This window comes from Canis lupus, chromosome 13 (genome assembly GCF_011100685.1).
Source record: "Canis lupus familiaris isolate Mischka breed German Shepherd chromosome 13, alternate assembly UU_Cfam_GSD_1.0, whole genome shotgun sequence".
Taxonomy (NCBI): domain Eukaryota; kingdom Metazoa; phylum Chordata; class Mammalia; order Carnivora; family Canidae; genus Canis; species Canis lupus.
Window position 1 is genome coordinate 45,520,713 of NC_049234.1, and position 24,140 is coordinate 45,544,852.

Genomic DNA, 24,140 nt, shown 5'->3' on the forward strand with positions numbered 1-24,140 from the left:
TTGCTGTGTAACGATGTTGTCCTCATTAGGCTTTGAAAGGAGACCCCTCTTTTTTTTTTTTTTTTAAGATTTTATTTGTTCATGAGACACTCAGAGAGGCAGAGACACAGGCAGAGGGAGAAACAGGCTCCCTGTGGGGAGCCCGACGTGGGACTCGATCCCAGGACCCTGGGAGCACAACTTGAGCCGAAGGCAGACACTCAACCACTGAGCCCCCACCGGGGTCCCCTGAAAGGAAACCCTGGAGAGGAAGAGAGGTTATCAGAAAGAACCAAGTGGGGCTTTCCCTCACTTAGCCAGTCACCAAACATTTGAGGGGTTCTTGTTGCCAGGTGGGGGCTTCTTCCTTAGGTGTAGTGGTGCAGGCCCAGAGGTACCGGACAGGTGACGTGGCACCACGGCAGCTACGTCCATTGGATGCCCTGGGTGCTCTGGAAACAAAGGGGAAGCCGTTAAAATTCGACTTCATGGAAGGGTTAGTGTGCACCCCGTGGGGTTCACTTTTCAAGTCGTCCCGTGTGAAGAAAAAGGTCTAGGTGTGCCTGGTTTGGAGGGGCCTGCGGTGGGAGGGTGCTTTCCCAGCTCAGGGGGTGGAGGAGACCCAGGGGACAGCATGGGTGAAAGCATGGAGGATGGGAGTTCTGTAGGCCTGGGGTGTGGGGGACGGGGCAGGGCTGGGTGGCGAGGGGGGACCAGGGAGAGCTTGTGAGTTGGCCTGGAAGGGGAGGACGGGAGCAAGAGGTCCGAGAAGGTGGGACCCGGGGAGAGAGGAGGAGCAAGGGTGGGAAGGGGCTGAGGATTGCTGATGACTGGGCTGTCAGCACCTCCATTTTACAGATGAGAAAGTTGAGGTGCGGAGAGGTTAACTCCTTTTCTCCAGGTCACGCAGCCTCTGCGTGGTGCATTGAGACTTGCACGCAGGCCTCCATACTCCAGGTCCGGGGGTGGCGCCGCTTCGGCTTGGTTCTTAGGGCGGCCCTGCAGGTACATCGGGATTCCCTGTTTCCTCTTTGGCCCGTGAACTGGGACGGCACTGCTTCTGATCTGATCAGCTCCGCTTTGCTGTTGGTTCTTTTGTTCTTGGAATGGGCCCAGCAGCATCAGGATGTGGGAGGAACTCCTCCTCCCAGCGCTCCTGTCCCCTCATTTCTGCCGCCTTCCTCTCAATGACAGCAGGCATTTAAAAACTGATTCTGACGGGGGAGCTGATTATGGCAAAGAAAAGTATTGCACACCTTTTCTTAACTCACTAATGAAACCGTCAGTTTAGTCTTCTTACATCTTATTCTAAATAGATAGGTGTTAACTACTTCCTAAATATGCTTTTCACGTTGTTTTTAAATATGGGACATACAATGTTGCAGAAAAGCGAGAAAATGTAAGTTACCTCTTGGGGTGCCTGGGGGCTGCAGTCAGTTGGGACCTGCTTCTTGGTTTGGCTCAGGTGGCGATCTCGGGTTGTGAGCTCGAACCCTGTGTTGAGCTCTGCGCTCAGCAGGAGTCTCCTTAAGATTCTCCCCCTGGCGCTCTCCCCACTCGTGTGCGTGCTCACTCCCTTTCTCTCTGACTCTCTCAAATAAAATAATCTTACCCCAAAAAAAAAAACAAAAAACCCCTTTACCTTATAGTAGAGCTACTAACATGTTTTGTGTAACATCTTTGAAATTCTTTTCTTTTCTTTTTTAAAGATTTTATTTACTTATTCATGGGAAACATACACACACAGAGAGAGAGAGGGAGAAAGGGAGAGGGAGAGACACAGGCAGAGGGAGCAGCAGACTCTATGCAGGGAGCCCGACGTGGGACTCAATCCCGGGTCTCCGGGGTCACGCCCTGGGCTGAAGGCGGGCGCTAAACCGCTGGGCCACTGGGGCTGCCCCATGAAGTTATTTTCTTCTTTTTTCCGCCCCCATAGTTGAGATTGTCTTTCTCAACCCCTTTAATGCCATTCCCAACAATTAGACCACAAATTATTTGCTCTTAATTAAACAGGAAGCTGAGAAGGATGGTTGTACATTCAAGTCCAGACAACTGGCTCTCGATGTCATACTCGTAGTTTTTTATTTTATTTTAAAGATTTTATTTATTTATTCATGAGACACACAGAGGGAGAGGCAGAGACACAGGCAGAGGGAGAAGCAGGCTCCCTGCGGGGAGCCCGACGTGGGACCTGGGGTCCCTGGATCGAGTCCCGGGCATTTAAAAACTGATTTCTTCGGCCCTGAGCTGAAGGTAGGTGCTCAACCTCTGAGCCCCCCAGGTGCCCTGATGTCATAACTTTTAAAGACCCGTCACCTTGTCATCCCCTCTGCCTTGTCTTTACTTTTCATCTTCTGGGTTCGGCGTGTCTTAGCCTCTTCTAGGTGCTAATACTACCGGGAGGTGAAGCAGTGAACCCTCAGGGGCGCCTGGGTGTGGGCCCACCCCGTGCTCACGGCTTGGCAGGCAGCGCTTCAGTCCATGTTCAGTCCATGCGAAGGGGGGGCCCATTGCTGCAGCCCTCCGGATGAGGACGCTGAGGCACAGGCAGCTGGGGCAACAGGCAGGGTCGCTCAGCTGGAATGTCCCAGAGCTGTGACTGTAGCCCACGCCCTTCCAATGCCAGAGCATCAGGACTCTGGTGACATTAGTGAGACCAGAGGACGGTTTTCACTCTGAACTGTCGAGTGATCTGTGCTCCTGGGTGCGTGGGGCGGGGCACAGGGTGGGTCTAGGGCCCCTTGCACCTTGTCACAGCTGGAGGGCAGCACACAGGGTGCCCTGCAGTGGCCGGCTCCTGAGAGGGCCCCCACAGGTGCAGGCTGTGGGGGAGGGGCCGGGTGCAGGCCGCCTCTGCCGGACAGGCAGGTGGCATCTCCTCGCAGCCTCTTTTATGGGGCCTGGGAGAGTTAGAAGGAGAAAGCCAGCGGCGGTTTGCTCGGACGGCTTCGATTTTGGATCTTGTGCTCCGTGAAAACGCTGAGTCACCTACAGTGCCCTGCTTCCCACCGCGATCAGCGCCCCCTCTCTGGGCCTCCCCTTCTGGCTTGTGTGCCCGAGTGGCCAGCACCTGCTGAGGCGGAGAATGACTTGAAGGCCTTGCCCCTGCTGCTCGGGGTCTTCTCGTTTTCACCTGGCTTTTCAGTTTTACGATCTTTTCCCTGGATCTTGAGCTTTTTTTATTTTCCCACGTGCTGATGGGGTACCGGTGAATGAGTTGGATTCTGGTATGTTCTGTGCCAAGCTTGTTCCATTCCTTAGTAGGTTGCCTGCCCCAGTGGGTTGGGGACCGAGTCTGGGGTGGGGCTGGGACTCCCCTCTCTGGCTGCATATAGAACCATCTGGGCCACTGAGTGAGAAATCAATGACCCCACTCCCACTTTTATTTAATTGGCCTGCACTGGGGCCCTGGCCGCCTTTCTCAAGCCTCCCGGGTGATTCTGATGTGCAGCCACTGGATTAATTTTAAGAAGCTAAATTAGCGAGCAGGGTTCTGGTGTGGACAGTGGGGAAGAGGATGCTGGGCAGCCGGCAGGCCATTTGCTCACTCCGGCCTCCCAGCCGGCACCCCAGCCAGCACCCAGGCTGTGCTTACCTTGTGCCGGGCGCTGTTCCCAGCTGGTCCCATCACGGACTCCTTCAGTCCTCATGGTGTCCCTGTGGGGCAGGCGCTGTTACCCATTTTATAAAGAAATTCCTACTTCTCACAAAGAAGGGCACATGTCGTCTGAAGCTGACCCACAAACCTAGCACACACATTAGAGCAATGAAATCTAAAGCTGCTGGGGGGTGGAGGTGCTGCTTTGGATAGGGAGTCAGGAGAGACCTGGCTGATGAGGTGACATTTGAATAGCTAGTGAAGTCAGCGATGAGGCTTTGTGAACACCAGGAGTCAGGGAGGCAGAGGGCATAGAAGACGCAAAGGCCCTGAGGTAGGAATTCACGTGAGTATTCAAGGAAGAGGGGGCTGGAATGGAGTGAGCAAGGATAATGGAATGAGATGACTTAGGTCAGATCATGTATGGCCTTGTAAGGACTTGTTTAGTACTTGTTTTTTTTTTTTTTTTTTTTCCTTTTTTCTTTTATGCTGCAGCAACAAATCCAAACTCTTGTTGATTGAAATTAAACGTTGTTACATGTTCTTTGTAAGCTGGCAGAGGTTTCCTCTTGACATCATTGGCCTCCTTCTGTCTGAAAGCCACGGGAAGGAGGGCTCCTGTTTGAGGAAAGGAGGAGTCAAGGCAAACCTAAAGAATACGTTTCAGCTATCATATACCCTTGACTCTGACGACAAAAGTTTTTTCCTTTTTTCTTATCACTGAGTAAAGTTGACATTTCAGGGGAATGGGCCCCGTGACCTGTACCTTAGCCCCTGAGCATTACATGCCGAACCCCAGTGTGAGAGACCCTAGCCCTGCTCTGCTAGATCATGTTCTGGTTCTGGCCCAGAAGCATTCAGGACAGATGCTGATTTTGATAACCTTTAATTTTTGTCTGATTTGGCTTCACTTTTTTGTCAATAACCTGGTCATTATTCTGTCCCTCCCCTCCCCAAGAGCCTCTACTGCTTTAGTTCATCATTTTCATTGTAATCAAGAAGCATTTACTGAGTACATACCTGTGCACAGTGCTGCATTAAAAACCTTTACACCGGGGTGGGGTGCCTGTGGCTCAGCGGTTTGGTGCCTGCCTTTGGCCCAGAACACGATCCTGGAGTCCCACATCAAGCTTCCTGCATGGAGCTTGCTTCTCCCTCTGCCTATGTCTCTGCTTCTCTGTGTCTCTCATGAATAAATAAATAAAATCTTAAAAAAAAAAAAACACAACAACAAACCTTTACACCTAAGAGCATTGCTCACCGACGGGCCAACTAGAGCTTAGCTAATAATAAAATCCTTGTAGGGGCACCAGGGTGGCTCTGTCGGTTAAGCATCTCACTCTTGATACCGGCTCAGGACATGATCTCGGGGTCCTTGGTTGGAACCTCGTGTCAGGCTCTGTGCTCATCCTCTCCTTTTCCTGCAAGCATGTGCGCACGCTCTTCTTTTTCTCTAAAATAAATAAATCTTAAAAAATAAAATACTTTCAATGATTGTTAGTGCTCAGAAGAAAGAAGTGTACTTGAAATCAAAATAACATTGGTGGTGTTGGTTGTATCACCTCTGCACATTTTTTTCCCTTAAAAAAAAAAAAGGTGGTGGGGGAGCCTGGGTGGCACAGTGGGTTGAGTGTCTGACTCTTGTTTTCAGCTCAGGTCATGATCTCAGATCTCAGAGTCCTGGGATTGAGCCCCACGTAAGCTCAGTGTGAAGTCTGCTTAAAGTTTCTCCATTTCCCTCTGCTCCCCTCCCCCCACCCCCTGCAAAAATAAATAAATCTTTTTTTTTTTTTTTAAATCGGTAGGTTGTTTTAGATTTAGCCAGTTTTAGTAACTTTTAAGAAAATTTTACTCTAAGTTTGTGTACTTCATTATTAACTTTGGGTGGGAAATGGTGTTGCTTTTTTTCCTTTTATGGAGCATGAAGATTGATCAGTTTTTGCTCCAATAAGAAATAAGCTAGAAGGGAGGAATGGGCTTTGGATTAGGAATTAGAAGTGAATCATTCCCAGCCTGGCCACAGCGAGTTGTGTGATCCTGCCTGAGCCAGTAAAAGAATTGGACAAACGGACCTGAAACACTGAACTCCTCTTTCTCATCTCCTAAATACAGACAGTAATAGTGGTTTTTTTCCTCCGAGTACAATCATATTTTGTATAGAGGTTAGTTCCTAAGTCCATCTGTAAGGTCAAAATCCCCTGTCTTAGGAATATCACTGTCAGAAGGTGCCCTGCTGCGGGTTGTCTCAGATCAATCCAGCACAGCCAGTTCTTTCCTCCAGCACTGGAATGGATCTCTGGCTCTTCGGTGGCGCACCAGCTGAAGCAGCTGGCTTGCAAATTTAGGGACCGTGTTTTATGGAAAATACGTTTTTTAAATACTAGACTCATACAGTGTTGTGAGATGCACAAAGTATGATGGGCACGTGGAAACTGATTTGCGTGCCTGTCTCCAGCTCATGAAGTAGAATGAAGGGCCGGTATGGTACAACTGAAATATCTTGTCTTCTCCCCTCCTTTTCTCTTTTTTTTGCGGGGGGGGGGGGGACTGAATAAAGTTGACCTTGAGTGAGTTCAGTGTGGATATTCTGCTGCCCCACTGCCCACAGTGTAGGTCCTCTCTGCTTGTACTGCCACTGACTCATTAAGGCCCTAACCCTTCCCGGCCTCAGTCGTTTCCAGTAGTCTTTGCAAGAGGCCTTTCCTTCCCAAGCCAGGCCACTCACCATCTCCCCACCATATGTTGGCCTCGGAGAAATCCTAAAAAAAATGCCCGACTTCAACAATTGTGCAACACCCAGCCTCACAGCAGTACTTCTCAAAGTTCCCCACCAGTGTTGCGCCGTAGCGGAGTTTCAGTGAATTAAATTGTACTCATGGGGTCCCAGCAGGCATAGCTCGGGGTGTCTTGTTCTATAATCATGTTTTTTGTGTTCGTGTAACACATTACAGGGGAGTTACTATTGAGTAGAGTTGATGCTGCTTGAGTGTGCCACGTTTATCTGGTTGATTTGCATACCCTCGGGTGGCCCAGTTGGAGGTACAAGCCCTTCCGGAGATTAAACTGGTAAGCAGAGTTGGCAGGTTCTTCATTTTTTGACCTTTGTCTTCCTTATAAGTTTCCTCTTTGATCATGCCGCTCCTCAACATTTGAAGCTCACATGATGTGGATGCACTTGAAATGCCCTGAACTATCAAAATTACGATTTGGTGCCTTTGTGTTTGCATCCATTCATTGGGCGTTTATTGAGCACCTGTTATGTGCCAGGTATTGTTCTAGGTACAAGGGATACAGTAGTGGACAAAGCCAGGTCCTGGCTTCCATGAAGCTTACACTTCGATGGGACAGGAAGGTGACAAATCTGTGATATAAAGAAAAGAAAAAGGAAAGGAAAGCATGGGAAGGTGATAGAGGTCAAAGAAGGGGTCCTGTTTGTTGTTCTGGCAACGGTGTGTAAGAAGGTGATACTTGAATGGCAACCTGGTAAAATGGGAGAGCAAGCCATGTTACCACCAGAGAGAAAGGGCTCAAGGCAAAGCACGTGTCAAGGTCCTGAGGTAGGAGTGTGCTTGGAATATTCACACAACAGCGGGAGGCTCACTGTGGTTGAGGAGAGTAAGCAAGGAGGATGGGTAGGAGGTGAGATGGGAGTGTTGGGTAAAGGCAGAGCCTCCAGGGCCCTGTACCAAAGATAAGGGATTTTCTTTTGCCTTGAATGCCTTCCCCTTCCATCTGTAACTTGGTTGAGGTTGGAATTAACTTTAATCTGTTGCACATGCGAGCTAGTTGCCCCTCTGTTTACCGAATGGTCGTCTCTTGTTGATTGGAAATGCCATATCATATATTAATTGCACGTGTGTTTATACCTATGCACGTGCTTATCAACTCTCTTCCATTGATTTGTCTTCTTGCACTTGTACCATTTTGTTGAAATTATCGTGCCTTTATACCAAACATTGGCAAATTATGGTCCACAGGCCAAATTTGGCCTACCACTTAGGTTTTATAAATAAAGTTTTATTGGAACACAGCTATCCTCATTTGTTTATCTATTGTTTATGGCTGCTTTGAGCTATAATGGCCCAGTAATTGCAGCAGAGATGGCAAGGCCCACAAAGCTAAAAAATGTTTACGCCCTGGTCCTCTACAAAGAATTTACCGACCTCTGCTTTATACTATGGATCGCTATCTGATAGGGCACGTCCTTCCTCATTCTTCTTTTTCAACAATTTCTTGGCAGGGCCAGCATGTTTATTCTTTCAGATGAACTTTAGAATCAATCTGCCAGCCTCCCTTCCTTTTCTCCACCTCTTTTGGGGTGGAGATCTGGGAGGCAGGAAGAATAGGAATTTGATTGCATTTAATTTGTAGTTTGGTGGAAAGGGGAAGTGATTGCTTTACAATACCAGGTCTTTCCACTCCAGCGCTGTAATATCTCTGATATCCCTACATTTATGTCTTTAAGAAAATTTTTATTGTTTTTTATGTGTATGTTACATATTTATTTATTCCTGTGTGTGTTTAATTGCTTTTTGTTCCTGTTACAGTTGAGATCATCCTCCAGCTCTATTTTACAAGTGACTATGGTATGAAGGAAAGGATTTGATTTTTAAGAGTTTAAATTGTTTCTGACCTTCTTCTGGAAGTAAACTCCTATTTAGGACTGCTAATTTTTAAATTTGATTCTTTTGGTTGATGGTCATTGTCTGAACTTGCAGAATTATTTCATTCCTAATATTTGTGTCTGTCTATATTGTGGAACCCTATGCTAGGGTAGTTTAGGGACATGGACTTTGGGCCTTCCCGCCCCCCCCCCCCGCCCCAGTGTCATGGGGGGTGTGTGGGATTTCTTTTATTCTATGTAGGTCACAGCAAATGGTAATTTCAAAACAAAAAAACAAACAAAAACCCAGGAAGCTTTATGTCTAGTCAACATTTGTCGATTGTTTTAAGAATACCCAGAGTATAATTTAGGCAAGCTGTGTATTAAACAGGCCTTACTTTTTTGCAAAGCTAGTTTTTGCTTTCAATATAGGATATAGAGTTTGCATGTCACACAGGAGAGTGAAACCCAGTCACTGCTTTACTGTGGAGAGTCATTTGATCATGGAATAAAGGTGACTTAACCTAGCATTTATCCTTTGGAATTGAAATATGAGCAGAAGGAGATTTTTATGAATCAGTTAGTGCTTTCCTAAATACGTTCTCTGTAAAGTATTTGATCTTTACCCTTAACATCTATTCCTTAAGGATGTGAAATCTATTTTAGATTTCAAGGTCTATTACTTGCCCTGAGCACTGAACACATGAACCATAAATTCAATATGTGTTAACCTTTGTGGATTTATCTTTTAATGCCATTTTTGTCTTTTTTTTTGGTCTGAATTTGTGTGCCTTCCTTAGCTGCTCCTTACCTTGGTGAAGCTAAAGAGAAATTATTCATGTCGCTGGTTTCTTTTCTTTCCCCTTTTCTTTTTCCTTTGGGCAAAGCGATAATGAGGTAGGTGGTGATGACAGTGGCTGTGGAAATGGAGAATCGCTGAGTGCATTGTGTGATTTGCGATACAAGCCTCGTTATCTGCATTGCCTGGGAAGTGAAAGTTCATATGTAGAACCTGGTCTTAAACGCTCTTGTCTGTTTTTCCCTCTGTGCTGAAATTATCTTTGACCATCATTGTGAATATCAGTTTGTGGTGTATGAACACAGGAATGCCATCATAGGCTGTAAAAACGTCCCAGGCAGGCCACCTGCTTCAGTCACAGAAGGAACCCCATCCTTGGAGTTTTTGTTATGGGACTTGACTTGGACCTCTGGGAGTTAGCATTTTATTTATTTTATTTTTTTATTTTATTTTATTTTATTTTATTTTATTTTATTTTATTTTATTTATTTTATTTTATTTTATTTTATTTTATTTATTTTATTTTATTTTATTTTTTATTTATTGTTTTTTTCAGTGAGCATTTTAGATAGCAGCGTGGTATGGAGAATGATATAAGCGAAATGTGATAATTGGTCTCTTTTATTGAACACTTAATATGGTCCAGACATTATAATGGATGTTTGCCACATCTTGGCATTATAATCTCATTTTATAGATGAGAACATCGAGATTTAGGTTAAATAACTGGTAGACCTGAGATTCAAATCAGCTTTCAGACTCCACAGAGAGGTTGTAAATCAAAGTGTATTTTGGCTGTGATTTTTGTTTGGGGAGGGGGGGACTCTGTGTGTCTCTGTATGTAGAAGGAGTTAGAAATTTTAATTCATTTAGATTGATTTTTTTCTGAAGGAGGGGCTAGAGGGAGAGGGAGGGAATCTTAAGCAGGCTCCACACCCAGCCCTGCACGGGGCTTAATTTCATAACCCTGAGACCGTGACCTGCGCTGAAATCGAAGAGTCAGATGCTTAACCAACTGAGCCACCTAGGCGCCCCTCATTTAGATTCTTTTATATGAATTTTGACAGTTGAATTAACATCAGGGTTGTGAGAAAGTACAGCATAGGGGGAGCATCTGGCAACCTCAGTGGTTGAAAGGTCTTTGGCAAGCCCCTTTTTTCTGTCCCACACCATGTGGCCTCAGGGAAGAGAGAATCTAGACAGTTTTTGTGTTTTTTTGGGTGGGGCCAGAATTATATTTCAGGGTTTAATTTAGAGATGATGATGGAATGTATAATTTGTCTTCCGATTTTTAAATTGAGAGAGTACAAAAAAGGGGCGGTTGTGGTGTGGTGGTAAATGTGGGTCAGGAGGGCTGTGTGTGGATCCCCAAAGCCTCTCGTGGATCAGGAGAGCACTGTTGATTTTAGCTTTAGAGACCCCACTCAATGTTTATTAATTATAAACATAAGTAAATAAACAAGCACACACCTACTCCACATGCTTTCCTAAACCTTTTCTGTGCAACTGTGCTAATTAAGATGAAAAATCAGGATTCTGGGCCACATTATGCCATCATTTACCTTAAGTATGGCTAAACCATTCAGATGCTAAACAAGCAACAATTGTCTATATTGGAAGCCCATTTAGAAGCTCATTTAGAGTCGGAGGCCCTGCTCTGGTTGTCTCTCAGCCTCTAATTTTGGTTAGTTGGGCAGTTCTCAATGGCTGTGACAGGAGCATCTGCCGCCAGGTGGGTCAGAGCCGTGCGTGTGTGTGTGTGTGTGTGTGCAAGCGTGCGTTTGCTGCTCCTGACAGTGACATATAAATGCCAGAGGCTCTGCTGCCTGCCAGCCCCTCTGCTCTGCGGGCCAGCCCAGAACTGGATTCCTGGCACAATTTTGCAAAGTAAAGCTTTCTAAACACTGGCAGGGAAGTCAGCTCGCTTTCCAGACTCAGAGCAGCAGCCGAGTCCAGCCTAGTGCAGAAAACTTGTATTGTAGTGTCTGCTCTTTGGTCTGTTCTTTGCACCTAATACATGTCCCACATAAACCATTCCAGTGAAAGGCGACTTTTTTTTCCTCTTTTTTATCCGAACGGCCTAACTCACGGAGTTACAGTATCTTTTCAAGGTTACTTTCAGACTAACCTTTATGATAGTAAAGAAAAGGAGCCTAGTGTAAATCTTGATATTTTACAAAAATACTTGTTTATTCAAATATAAAATTGTTTGTAAAATTTTAACTTCCATTTATGTAGCCTAACACGCATGCAGGCCGTAAGAAATGTTGGAAATTAGAGATGCAAAAGCCTAACAGTTGAGAGTTTTATGTTGTGTGGGATTCTAAGATGTGTGTATGATTTAGCATGTAATCCTGAAATTATTAGGGATGATGGGGGATACGTTCTTTGATTTGGACAGGTTTATGAGCATGATTTTCTGCTTCTGTGTTCCTGGGTTTGTGGCACTTTTTAATATGGCAATGCAAGTAACTATAGACTCCATCACTGGGCTCTGGGCTCGTGGACTCAGCTTGCAGTGTAATCCTTTGATTTGTCTGTGTTTGCTTGATGGGAGGGGAGGGACTTAGGTTCCATTTTTGCTCGCTCTCTTGTATAAGAGCCAACAAAATAAATATATTGCAAGAAATGCCAAATGGTTGAGATGCTTTTCTATTCTTTTCTTGCCAGGAGCTTGATTTGATACTGTATTAGTAATTCTGGGGAAGAGAAAGGGAAAGAGAAAGAGAAAGTGAACACGTTTCTTTTGAGATCTTTCTTCTATTTGTGTGACTTGTTTAATTTGCTAACGTTATTGACATTTTTCTCTTATGTTCAGGTTCATTGCTGGTAGGATTTTACAACTACTGAGGGATTTTTGTTTTGCCTAATGGCTCCCATGAAAGTTTCATGAACTTAAACATTCGGGTTGGGAATTTAACTTTTATTGCCAGACTTTATTTCTAAGAGGTCAGTAGTTGCATGTTGTATTTCATTTAATAAGTGTCAAATTAATGGAGATACTATTCAATGGTAGCAAAACACTTGTTTTTCTTCACTTCTGAGTTTTCTTCTTTTACAGTCTTCTGGCAGCATGGGAAATAAATGACACTGAATTTTCTTCTTTTTCTTTTAAAGACTTCCAGCTGAACTCTCATCTCTCAACACTGGCAAATATTCATAAGATCTACCACACTCTTAATAAGCTAGTAAGTCATCCTTTTAAAGACAAAACTACCAGCCGTTTAAAGTAGTTGTTTTAAGTGTATTTGGTAGAAGTTTAGATCACAGATACTAAGATATCGTCTGTTTATGGAAATGTTGACGAATCTTAAAACTTGCTATATGGTACGTGATTTCTTGGTATTAATGAACCCATTTCTTGCAGAATCTAACAGAAGACGTTGGCCAAGACGATCACCCAACAGGTATCTTTAATGCTTACACTACTTACTTTTAAATAAGCTTTGTAATAGAAAGTTATGAAGGAGAAGTACTAGCTGAGAGTGATCTGTGTTGTAATACACCAACAAGTTGTTACTTGGTTGAGGATGTTTTTCGGGGTGTAGGAAGGAAGCCATGTTCTAGCTCCTTCGCGGTGGCGTGTCTCTGTCGTGGGGCCCTGGTTTATGTCAGAGTACTTCAGTCCCTTTACATTGGCTGGGAATATTCCCTAGCAGTCTCACGGTACTGTTTCTTCACTAAAGTATTTTAGTTTACACTAAAAACTCCAGTGGTGCAGTTTGAAAGGTATTCCACAAATGCTTGCTGGATTGAGATGAACCATGATTTGATAAGTGGGTAGGGGAGTGCATGTATGTGTTGTGTAGGTCTTAGGGATTTACGAATTGGAAAATTGAAACAATTGAAACAATTATTATAAACCGTTCTCTAGTCCTGTGGTTCTTCAACTTCAGCTAGCCTATAATCAGCTGGGGAGGGCTTGTTAAAACAGATTGCTGGGCTCCACCCCCAGAGTCTCTGATTCTGTAGACTTGGGCTAGGGCCCCAGAGTTTGCATTTCTAACAAGCTCTCACATGATGCCGATGCAGCAGCCGGGCAGGAGACCACACTTTGAGAACTGCTTGTCTAAACTGTTGACAGTCCTGAAGTTCAGAAATGTGTGCTTGATCTGTGGTTATTACGTCTTCCAGCAAAAATTATTAAAATATTTTTAAACGGTTTTGAAAATTACTGCAGTGGTACAGGGATACGTGCTTGCTGGTGAATTTTGACCAGCACAAAAGTGAATGGAGTAAAAAGTGACAGTCCTCCTCCTCCTCTCCCATCCAGCCTTCCCCCAGTATGCTGTTTCATGTCCGTTCTTTCCGTTTTATAGTACTTTTAGAAATTCAGCATCGGTGAGATCATGCTGTACATATTACACAGCATCTTTCTTTTTTCATTTAATGGTATATCTTGGGGCTTGGGGGATTTAGAGCTGTCTCACCCTCTCCTCTAGATTGGTTCAGAATCAGTTGAAAATTAGATGCAAGATGGAGATCGAAGTAACAGTTTGGTTGGAAAACACAGCCTAGATGTATAGCAAGAATGCGGAGGCTTTCCTGTATTCACCTGAATTAGACAGCCCTACACCTAGTCACTGCCACGACGAGGTATGCACAGGCCAGCACACTGCTGTCCCCCCTCCGGCGGAGGAGTCTGAGCTGCTGCTGGCTGGCCAGTCTGAAAGGGAGTTCAGGAAGGGCTGTGGGCCCTTCTGCTCAGCTCCTTCTCCCTGGATCACTAATTAGATCAGACAGACACTCCTCCTTCCAGGGTAAGGAGTGAGAAAAGGGGGTGGTGGTGGGGGGGGGGGGGCAAAGTCTGTGCCCGGAGTGTTCCAGAAGGCCAGGCCACAGAGGCTCCCTTCACCTGATCTTTCTGTGTCAGTGAATCAACTCAAGGACAATCAAAAACAATTTACTTAATACATTTTGAAAACAGTGTATGCACATGGTTTGAAAAGAAATATTGGAAAGGTATAAAATAAAAAATGAAAATTTCTGTTCCAATTTATTGCCCCCAGCTTCCACACCCCATCAGTACTCCACATTTGATTCTGTAGAGGTAACTCTTCTATTCTTACGTTTGTTTCCCTGCCGATGGGGATATTCCTCCCACAAAAGTATATGTTTGTATGTGCCTCTTGTATTTGTCACTCTGTGTATCTTGATCTTTTTATAGTAGCACATTTATAAAGCATCTGCTTTATATTTTAAAGTCTCCGCATTTTTCAAGTTCATGGGTATATCATAATATATCTGCAGCCTCCTACTGATATGCATTTAAGTGTGTTTAACTTGGCTGCTACCAATAATGCTGAAATAAAATTTTCAGGGCTTCTTTTAATAGTTCAGAAGTAAAGCATATTCGTCTCCAGTTCTGAACCAGAACGTTGGTGGGCTCTGAGGATTTGCAGTCTTGATTTAAAACTGAATGTTGTGTTGGTACAGCCTTGAGGTTGTCTTGTCTCTTCTTTAGCTGAGGTAGTAAAACCTCTAAGTTCTGAATCTTGTACGTTGTATAGTTAACTTTGAACTTTGGATTCAAATGAATATTGTTACTATAGTAATGTTATATCTAAATATTTAACCCAAATGTGGTGATTTAATAACTGGAAGCTGTAATTAAGAAAATGAAAGTAGAAAATGTATTTGGCCTCATGCCTCCTCTTTTCACCCTTGGGGGCCTGGTGCCTGTGTGTGCTGTTTGGTGTGTAACATGCTGGTGCAGTGCCTGGTCCCTCGTATATGCCGGTTGGTGGCAATTAGCATTAGTCATTTTTTTTTTTAATTTATTTATGATAGGCACACAGTGAGAGAGAGAGGCAGAGACACAGGCAGAGGGAGAAGCAGGCTCCATGCACCAGGATCCTGACGTGGGATTCGATCCCAGGTCTCCAGGATGGTGCCCTGGGCCAAAGGCAGGCGCTAAACCGCTGCGCCACCCAGGGATCCCGCATTAGTCATTTCTTAGAATATCTCTTTCTCTAACATTTCCCCATTTGGTTATAGCATCACCTGTGAGGGGACCATACTTGACAGAGTATGCTTTAAGAACCTGAACAACATAAAATCCATGATGTTTAGCGATCTGACAACATTGATAACCCTAATGCTGCTTTGAATCTTTGGCCCAGCCGTGCCGTGACCTCAGCAATATCTGTAAGAAATTATGTGGAAGAGCCAAACCCAAGTGTGAGAGAGGCTGCTGTCTTCCTCCTGTGTCTCTTCTAACACTTTTCTTTGGTGCTCTCAGTCTTTCTCCTACAAAAAAAAAAAAAAGAGAGAGAGAGAGTTAATCTTGGACAAGTAGCCCCAAATCTAAATTACAGGGAATGAATATAAAAAAAGCCAAATGGAGAGGGCAAAAAAAAAAAAAAAAAAAGAGTAAGGAAGAAGATGCTAGATGTCAGAAGTGAGTATTTAGAGAGAAAGGAATGGAAAAAAGTTTTTTCTTAAATAGGATAAAAATTGCACATTTAGACGTTAACAGTTTCACTCAAGCAGACAAGTAGTTCAATGATCTGTTAAAGGAAATGAAAGAAAATATTAGGTACTGGAAAGATGTTTTCAAATGCGATTTATTTATCAACTGTAATCACTATGTCTTTGTGACATTGTTCAGTGAATAGTGAGGTGAAATAGCTAGATAAGTACTGAAGCAGCAGAAGGAACCGTGTAAAATGTTATTAAGTGAAACAAGGTTATGATACAACAAACTCAAACGAAAAGTTAGTGAGATTTTTGTATTAGAATGTGCATTGACACTTACAGGAAAAATCAGACAAATTCTCTAATTTTAGATCTCTTGAGCCCCCAAAACAAAAAGATTAAAAAAGAAAAGGCATTGGAACACCTACTTAGATACTGTTTATTAAAAATAACAGGTTTAATTGAATTGTCAAAACAAAGCTGGGTAGTCACTAAAGGGCCTTTAGTCTGATCGAGACGAGTTCGATTTGCTCTTTGAAATAGGTTTTGTGAGACCAAATATTAAAATAAACATGCTGAAAGACGTTGGCAATAGTTTTAATTGTTTAATGTGGGAAGAATTCACTGACTACTTGATTTATTTGAAAATATAGGCAGTTAATAGAATATTTCCTTGTTCTCTTTAGCAGCTTGATCACTTTAGAACTATTTTGGATCTACTTTAGTGATCTGAAGTTCTTTTTTTTTTTTTTTTTAAAGATTTTATTTATTTATTCATGAGAATACACAGAGAGGAGAGAGAGAGAGGCAGAGACACAGGCAGAGGGAGAAGCAGGCTCCATGCAGGGAGCTCGATGTGGGACTTGACCCTGGGTCCCCAGGCTCATGCCCTGGGCCGAAGGCGGCGCTAAACCGCTGAGCCACCCGGGCTGCCCGATCTGAAGTTCTTTTAACGCTAAACCAAAAAGAAATGAACCTGAACTCAAATTATAACCCTTGGGTAAAAAATAGCAATTTTTATTGCCTCCTGAAGGACCATGTATACACACCCCAGCGTCGGGGTCGATTTCAGACTGTTCATCTAGTGTTGAAATACCAACACTGAACACCAGAACATCAAAATAATATTAAGGAGTGTGAGTTATCGGGATTACTAGTTGAGATTCTTCTCCTCCTCTTCCTCCTTTATTATTATTATCAAAAGGCTTTTTCTTTCATGTGTATCTGCCAAATATTTTTCATGATGTAAGATGGATCTTTAAAATCTTTTTCATCACGCCTTTTGCTCAGGTGATTGTCAGAGAATAAAAACTTGCATCATTTCAACTGAATTTGAGTTTCTTAAAATGCATCTATTTGAATTTGTTTATCTTTGTTAAGTATTTATTGATCTAGGAACTTTTGGGGGCTCAGCTTTATCGGCCATTTTCTCATCTGTGGAATTGGAACCTAATAATGCCACTCAGATTTGTGAGGATAACTTTGGGAGTACTTCAGAGTTATTCTTCAAAGTGTCGGCCTTAATATTTTGCCTCGATCTGTAATGTCAGATTGATTGTACTTAAGTAGATACTTTTAGGAGACAAACATTTTCATAAATTGTTCTTTTAGTTTAGAGATAAAGTTGAGTTGTAGTAGATGAAGTGATATAAGTTCTGAGCTAGTAAAGCCTAAATTTAAATCTAATGATACAACTAAATACAAATTTGTAAAACATTCATTTAAATGAATATAATTTTTATTATAAAAAGGCTTATCACAAGGTTATTTTAAGAAGCCAACATTCCCAAATATTTTTGTTTAAGAAAATCCTGCTTGCCAGGAGACCTAAAATCAAGTCCTTATTTTACTGACAGGAAGAAAATCTGAAATGATATTTTATCTATGCATAGGTAATTTAAATATCTGAGAAGATACTGAGGAAATGTACTGACTTTTCAAGTAGAATTTGATTTACACATGTTTCAGAAACACATTTATTTCACAATACTTATTGAGAGTCTCCTGTAGGATTCTCAATAATGTATGGATCTTACTATTGTTGTACTAAGGTACTGTATTAGCTGCTGTGTATGCACAGGTGAACCAGATGGGGCCCTGCAAACCAACGTGTACCTATGTATGTGTACTTAAAATCTCTAGCTGTTGCTCTCACTCAGGAAGGATCCCTGGAGCTATGCTAGGGAGAAGGGGACCAGGTTTGGGGCATATTAGTCTTGAGTTGCGTCCTCTGTATATTTTATTGACTTGATTCATGTTGGCAAAGTATTTTAAGTAAACTTATTTGCCTCAATATTAAAAAATCGCGTTTTAGGTAGCCTGACACTCCTCACTGTCATTGTGGGTTCTAGGCTTCTGCCTCTGGAGTTATGCCGTGTAGTCCTTTGTATCTTCCCTGGGGGATGAGTTGGACACATCTTTCCTCTGAGGCAGGGGTGAAAGGGTCAGTGAGCCAGTGAATGCCTGAACTCTGGTGGGCACCAGGACGGTGAGCAGACATCATTTTTTTTGCAAAAGATGGCCCCCTAATAGCTACTTGCTTATGCTGATCACTGGAGCAGAGGAAAATCTAAGCTAAAACCATGGTTCTTAGAAGATAAAAAATTTAAAAATATAAAAAAATGCCAAATTTGGGCTTAAGTATGAGTTCATTTTACACAAACACAAGAAAAAATGATTTGTGAAACTTTTCACGGAAAACATGGGTCAATAAGGAAGAAAATAAGAGAAAGTTGAAAAAGTTAGTTAATTGATGATGCATGTACGTTTACCAAAAATATGATACTCTTGGTGTGTAGGACTCAGTGAAGCCAGACATCACACCAGTTTGCCTCCAAGGAAGCAGATAGGAGAGGAGCTAGTGGATTAACCTTTATGGGCAAATATTGGTGAAGACATGATCTTAGTGTGTGCATTGTTTGATGCGCTGAGGAGATAGTGCATTTTCCTCCACGTTCTGCAAACACTGGTGTAAGGGAATGGTTATTGCCACACGAGGTGCTCAGAGCCAAGCCATAGCCAGTACTGGAAGGAAATGACCTTTTTTTTTGTTGTTGTTGTTGTTGTTGTTTAAGAGTGAGAGTGAGCGGTGTGCAAGGGGGCAGGGAGGGGCAGGGGAGAGGAGGAGTGTCTGCCCAGCCCAGAGCCTGATGTGGGGCTTGATCTCACGACCCTGAGGTCATGACCTCAGCTAAAATCAAGAGTTGGATGCTTAATCGCCTCTGCCACCCAGGAGCCACCGACTGTTCCTCATGCATACAAACCCAAGGAGGGCAAAATGAGCTTTGGGTTTAAGACAGACCACTCTTTCCTCCTTCCCTCCTCCATCTTAAATTATAGTTGACATCAATGTTCTGTTAGTTTCTTTTTTTTAATTTTTTTTTTTCAATTTTTATTTATTTATGATTGTCACAGAGAGAGAGAGAGAGGCAGAGACACAGGCCGAGGGAGAAGCAGGCTCCATGCACCAGGAGCCCGATGTGGGATTCGATCCCGGGTCTCCAGGATCGCGCCCTGGGCCAAAGGCGGGCGCCAAACCGCTGCGCCACCCAGGGATCCCTGTTAGTTTCAAGTATAAGACATACTGATTTGACATTTCTGTGCATTACACAGTGTTCACCAGGGTAAGTGTAGTTACCCTCTCACACCATACGGAGTTATTACAGTATTGCTGACTGGGCTATACTTTGTATCCCTGTGACTCATTTATCCTCTTAATTCCTTTCTATTTTTTTTTTCATTTGTGTTTTTTAGATTCTACACATATAAGTAAAATCATACAGTGTCTTTTTCTGACTTCACTTAGTATAATACTCTCCAGTTCCCTCCATGTTGTTGCAAATGTTTTTTCGTGGCTAATACTCCACGAGGTGTATGCACCGCATCTTTATCCATTCGTCCGTTGACGGCCGCTTAGGTTGCTTCCTTATCAGCTGTTGTAAGTAAAGTCGAACACACGTAGAAATGCAAATATTATTTCCCAGTTCGTGTTTTTGTCCTCCTTGGGTTTACTGGATCATCGGGTATCACCAGTTTCCATTTTTTTTTTTTGAGGCACCCCTGTACGGTCTTCCAGGGTGGCTGCACCAGTTTGGGCTCCCGCCCGTGGTGCGCGAGGGCTCCCGGGTCCCACGTCCTCGCCGGCACCTGGTCTCCTCGTGGACAGCGGGGGGGTGGTGGTGGGGGCCTGCCGGCTGGGGGCCCTGCTGCTGCATCGTGCACACCCCACCCCGCAGCATCCAGGGACAAGAATTTTTTTTTTTTTTTTTTTTTTTTTTGCAAAAGCTTGAGTCACTCTGACACTCTTTGGACCGTTTTGTATGCTTTAGGGTTGTTTATAAACAGGCCCATTTTTCTTTTTTTTTAAAGATTTATTTATTTATCCATGAGAGACAGAGAGAGAGGCAGAGACACAGGCAGAGGGAGAAGCAGGCTCCACGCAGGGATCCCGACGTGGGACTCAATCCCGGGACCCCAGGATCACGCTCTGGGCCGAAGGCAGGTGCTAAACCGCTGAGCCCCCCAGGGGTCCCCTGAATAGGACTGTTTTGCAGGGAAGATGGGGCGCATGTGGTGTGGGCAGTGCTTCCCCCCCTTCCTCTCCCGGTCACTCCTGCCGCCGTGGGGCTGCGGGTGCCTTGGGCCTGTGTCTCCCATCCTCGGCAGGATGGGGCCTGGTGGGGACCTGGAGAGGGGCGGCCGAGGGTCGCTTCTGTGCTGAGGGGGGAGGCGGGACGGTGGCGGCACAGGCTCCATCACGCGGTGCAGGACACCTGCCCAGGTCGGGCTCTGGCCCTGGTCTGTGGCCCGAAAGGTGCGGCTGCACATTCCTGGCTCCTGAAGTTCGTCGGTCACCCCGGGCACCCGATGGTGGCCCTTCCCGGGGTCCTGACCGTGAGCTACTGACTGTGCCGTCCCCGGCCTCGGAGCAGACTTCCAGAAGGGCCGTCGGGGCATGGGCCTCAGGCCTCTGCTCCTGCTCCGTCACCATCTGTTGCCGCTCGCCGCCCTCCCCAGCCTTCCTCTCCCGGCTCTCGGCCCGGCAGCATGGGGATGCCACCACCGTGGGGTCCGGCCTGGCCCTGGCCGCACCCTGCCTCCCCCCTGCCCCATCCCCAGCGTTGGTCCTCACGCAGGGCTTGGCGCCCAAGCTCTTATCGGGTGTTTGTCTCCGTAAAACTCCTGAGCGGGGGACACATCAGTGGTGGAGGGCGCGACCCCGGGGTCCCGGGATCGAGTCCCACTTCGGGCTCCCCGCGGGGAGCCTGCTCACCTCTGCCTGGGTCTCGGCCTCTCTCTGTGTGTGTCTCATGAGTAAATAAATAAAAGCTTACAAAAAAAAACCCTGAGAAGGAGGTATCCCAGTTCTTACTCTTTAAATGATGAACTAGACCCGGTCGGTGACTGACCAAGCCCCCTAGTTGGGTGAAGGGCTAGAGCTGATGCATTGAATGCGGATCGTTCAGACACCAGCACCCTTTTGCTCTCTCGTCCTCTGACTCCCTGAGAGCCCAGGGCCTTCCGGGAACGGGCTGCTGGAAGGAGGAGAGAGACGGGGGTCCAGAATTCGTCCCTAGACACTTTTGGGGCCTTTGGAAAATCACTTGGATGCCCAGGCTTTGGTTTTCCCCATCTGTCCCGTACAGATAATTATCCCTGTCCTGCCTGGCTTTCGGGGTTATTGTGGGACCCAAATGGCATATGTGATAACGCCTGTGCCAGGATGGGCACATTTTAATGATCTTATAATTGTTTCGTAATTTGTAAGGGTTTTAGACCGTCGGAAGCAGGGACTACCTGGGTTTGAATTAAAGTTTTGCCTAACCTCTCCCTGCCCTGCCCCTATTCTCTGATCGGCATAGGCAGTCCCAATACTTCTCTTTTCATAAGCCTGGTAGGAGGTTAACAAGTGACGACATGGTATAAGTGTTGGGAATGGGCCTGGCTCCCAGGGAGGTCTCTGTAAGTGCTCCTTGCTGGGATTGTCGGTTGTTACTACACGTGAACATCTTTCACCCAATGAAAGTCATGCTTCTGAAAATCCTGGCGGAAAGTGGCAGAAATGGATGAAAAATTATTATGGAAATTTTGTTCAAGATCATAGCAGACTGCTGTGCAAAAAAATCTAAATCCTGTTTTTCTTTTTGTTGTTGTTTTTTGTTTTTTAAGATCAGATATCTCTCGAAACTTAGAGAAGAGTATTGGGGCTGATGTGCTTGTTTGTATTTTAGAGTCAAGGTGACTGGCTGACCTGGCCTTGCCTGATGACATACACAAAGGAGATAGCGGTGCGGTTCCTTTGGAAGGAACATTGCCACGTAAAAGACACTGGAAGCTCTGATGATTTATATTAGTGTTTTTGGAGAGTAAATGGAAATTGTGATTACTTCCGTTTCTCATGTGGTTTTAGTGGGGGGAGTATTGACTTGTGTCGTTGCAAGGTTTATTTCTTGACTGTAACATTTTCTCAAAGAGGAACTAAACCCCCCCTTTTTTTTTTTTTTTTTTTTTTTTACCTTAGAACATTTACGGAGACCATCTAACCCCTTAACACTACAGGCCATGAACATTTTTTAATTTGGCGGGTGGGATGCTCTGGGAATGCTGGGCTGTGGCTAACCCTGCCGTTGTGCCCCATGGCTCTCTGTCCCCAGGAAGCCTGCGGTCTTGCAGCTCTTCAGACTGCTTTAGTAAAGTGATGCCGCCGAGGAAAAAGAGGAGACCTGCCTCCGGAGATGACTTATCCGCCAAGAAAAGTAGACACGATGGGTATGTCGCAGAGACAGTAGATCAAACTCGGTGACGTGTATCAAAGAATTTGAATTAACATTTTCAAAGTGTAGTTACCTTGTGATGTTTCTTTTACGTGTGGGTTTATAAAACAAAAACCAAATTAGGTAAGTCGAGTTCTTAGAAATTGAAGTTTTCTCTCAGTCCGTTGATCCACCAAAACTGGTGTAGAGTTTCTTTCTTTCCTTTTAAGGGCTTGTCGTCTGTGCCTGTTGAGGACCACCGGGTCGGTACGTATCTGTTCTCTACGAGGGTCTCACTTACCACACACAACCACAGGGCCGAGTGCTTGCTTCCGCAGGGGACCTGGGCCGAGAGGCTGGGGAGCACTGCGGCAGCTGGAAGCTCTCAGTCTGCTTGGAGTGTTAGCCGAGCAGAGCTTGAGGCTCAGATGAGTGAGACTTTGCTAGAAACGGTGAAAAAGGAGACTGTGTAAACCACTTCTCTTTCAGACAAGGGAACTGCTTAATTTTGGTGACTCTAAAAGTCATTTGACTTATTTATTTTAGGTATCTTTATTAGATCACCTTGATTTTCATGAGTCATTTTTTCTCTTCTCTCTCTCTTTCTCTCTCTCTCTTTTTTTTTTTTTTTTAAGACAATAAACAGACATCGTAACTTCAATCTTTTCTGCCTTTTTTCCATTTTCCTCCATTCTGGCTCTGTAGGTTACCTCACTAATGGGCCTGAATATTCACATCTAAAAATCAAAGGGATGAGATAAGATTTTTCTGTTTCTTTCTTGCTGTGATACCTAATCTGCCCCAGCTAGGTTGGAAGGATAAGATGGACTCCGACAATGTGAAAGTGGTGTCAACTCTTCATATCCCAGATGAGTAGAAAATACCATCTATAGGAAGATAGCAGTGACTGAGAAGACCATCCCCAGCAATGTCTAGTGATTTTCAGTAGCTTTGGGAAGCCAGGTCACTTAATACTTCTTTGGTAGTGTAGATGTTATTGTCACGGAACTGTTGAATTCTAATCACCACACAGCATTTTGTGACTCTAATATGTGGCACTTGTTTTTTCTCACCACAGTCTGATACAATTTAGTGTGAAAAAGCTAGTTTAAAAACTAGTAGCTGTGTTGCAGAAGGGTGTGAAATACCCTTACTGATAGCATTTCATTGGCCACCAGAGGCATAGGGGTCTATAGCTTTAGCTGAGTTTCTTTCTTGGGCTTTTTAAAAAAACAATTTTATTTATTTACCATACAATTTTATTTACATACCATATACGTTAAGTATACGATTCAGTGATTTTTACTAAGTAGTTAAAAGTTAGGTGACCATCACTACAAACCAGGTTTAGAACGTCTCCGCCCTCTTTCCCCCCAATGAGATCCCTGATGCCATTCACAGTCACCCCTTGTTCCCACCCCCAAGCCCCCCACAACCACCAGTCCAGCTTCCATCTACAGGTTTGCCTTTTCTGGACATTTCACGTGGAGTGGTCTTTTTGTGTCATGCTTCTTTCACTTAGCATGATGTTTTTGAGGTTCATCCATGTAATAAGCATGTGTCAGTATTTTTCTTTTATCTACTGAATGCTATCCAATTGTCCTTTTTTTATGTAGAGTATTTTTAGGCAATTCAAATATTGCAGTGTCATATGTAGGTCTCTGTATTGTTGACCAGTTATATCCTGTGAGTTGAGAATGTCTAGGCCCAAGATTGGAACCTGTATGTTTGAACCCTTGGCCGGTACCCACTGTTTTTTCTGGGTACCATGGCTGTCTCTTGTAGAAGAAATACAAAACGAGTGGTTTGCAGTTTCAGTATCTTAATACTCTATAGCCATGTTCACTATTAAAACCCGAATCTCTAATCAGAGGTATAGATAGATACTCGGGTGAATGTCTAGGTCACGACTAAAAACTTACTAAAAAGTAATTATGTATGATCTTTGCAACATATAATATATAAATTAAAACCGTATTCGTAAATAATCAT

General features: G+C 44.3%; 1 protein-coding gene across 13 annotated transcripts in view; it reads left to right on the plus strand.

Annotated features, from left to right (window-relative positions):
* DCUN1D4 (defective in cullin neddylation 1 domain containing 4) overlaps positions 1-24,140 on the plus strand; it is an 81,732-nt gene that overhangs the window by 18,574 nt on the left and 39,018 nt on the right. For 8 of the 13 annotated variants that reach the window (XR_005369009.1, XM_038556063.1, XM_038556064.1 and 5 more), the window contains 3 exons: positions 12,097-12,167; positions 12,347-12,386; positions 22,050-22,164. Coding sequence is in view for 12 of the 13 variants with exons in the window: in XM_038556063.1 (XP_038411991.1) it covers positions 12,097-12,167; positions 12,347-12,386; positions 22,050-22,164 (226 nt within the window). In the remaining variant the exon portion in view is untranslated. Of the gene's footprint in view, positions 1-6,528; positions 6,644-12,096; positions 12,168-12,346; positions 12,387-19,149; positions 19,334-19,764; positions 19,822-19,868; positions 19,894-22,049; positions 22,165-24,140 lie in introns of those variants that run through there. The other 5 variants (XM_038556069.1, XM_038556066.1, XM_038556070.1 and 2 more) reach the window with 5 other exon arrangements.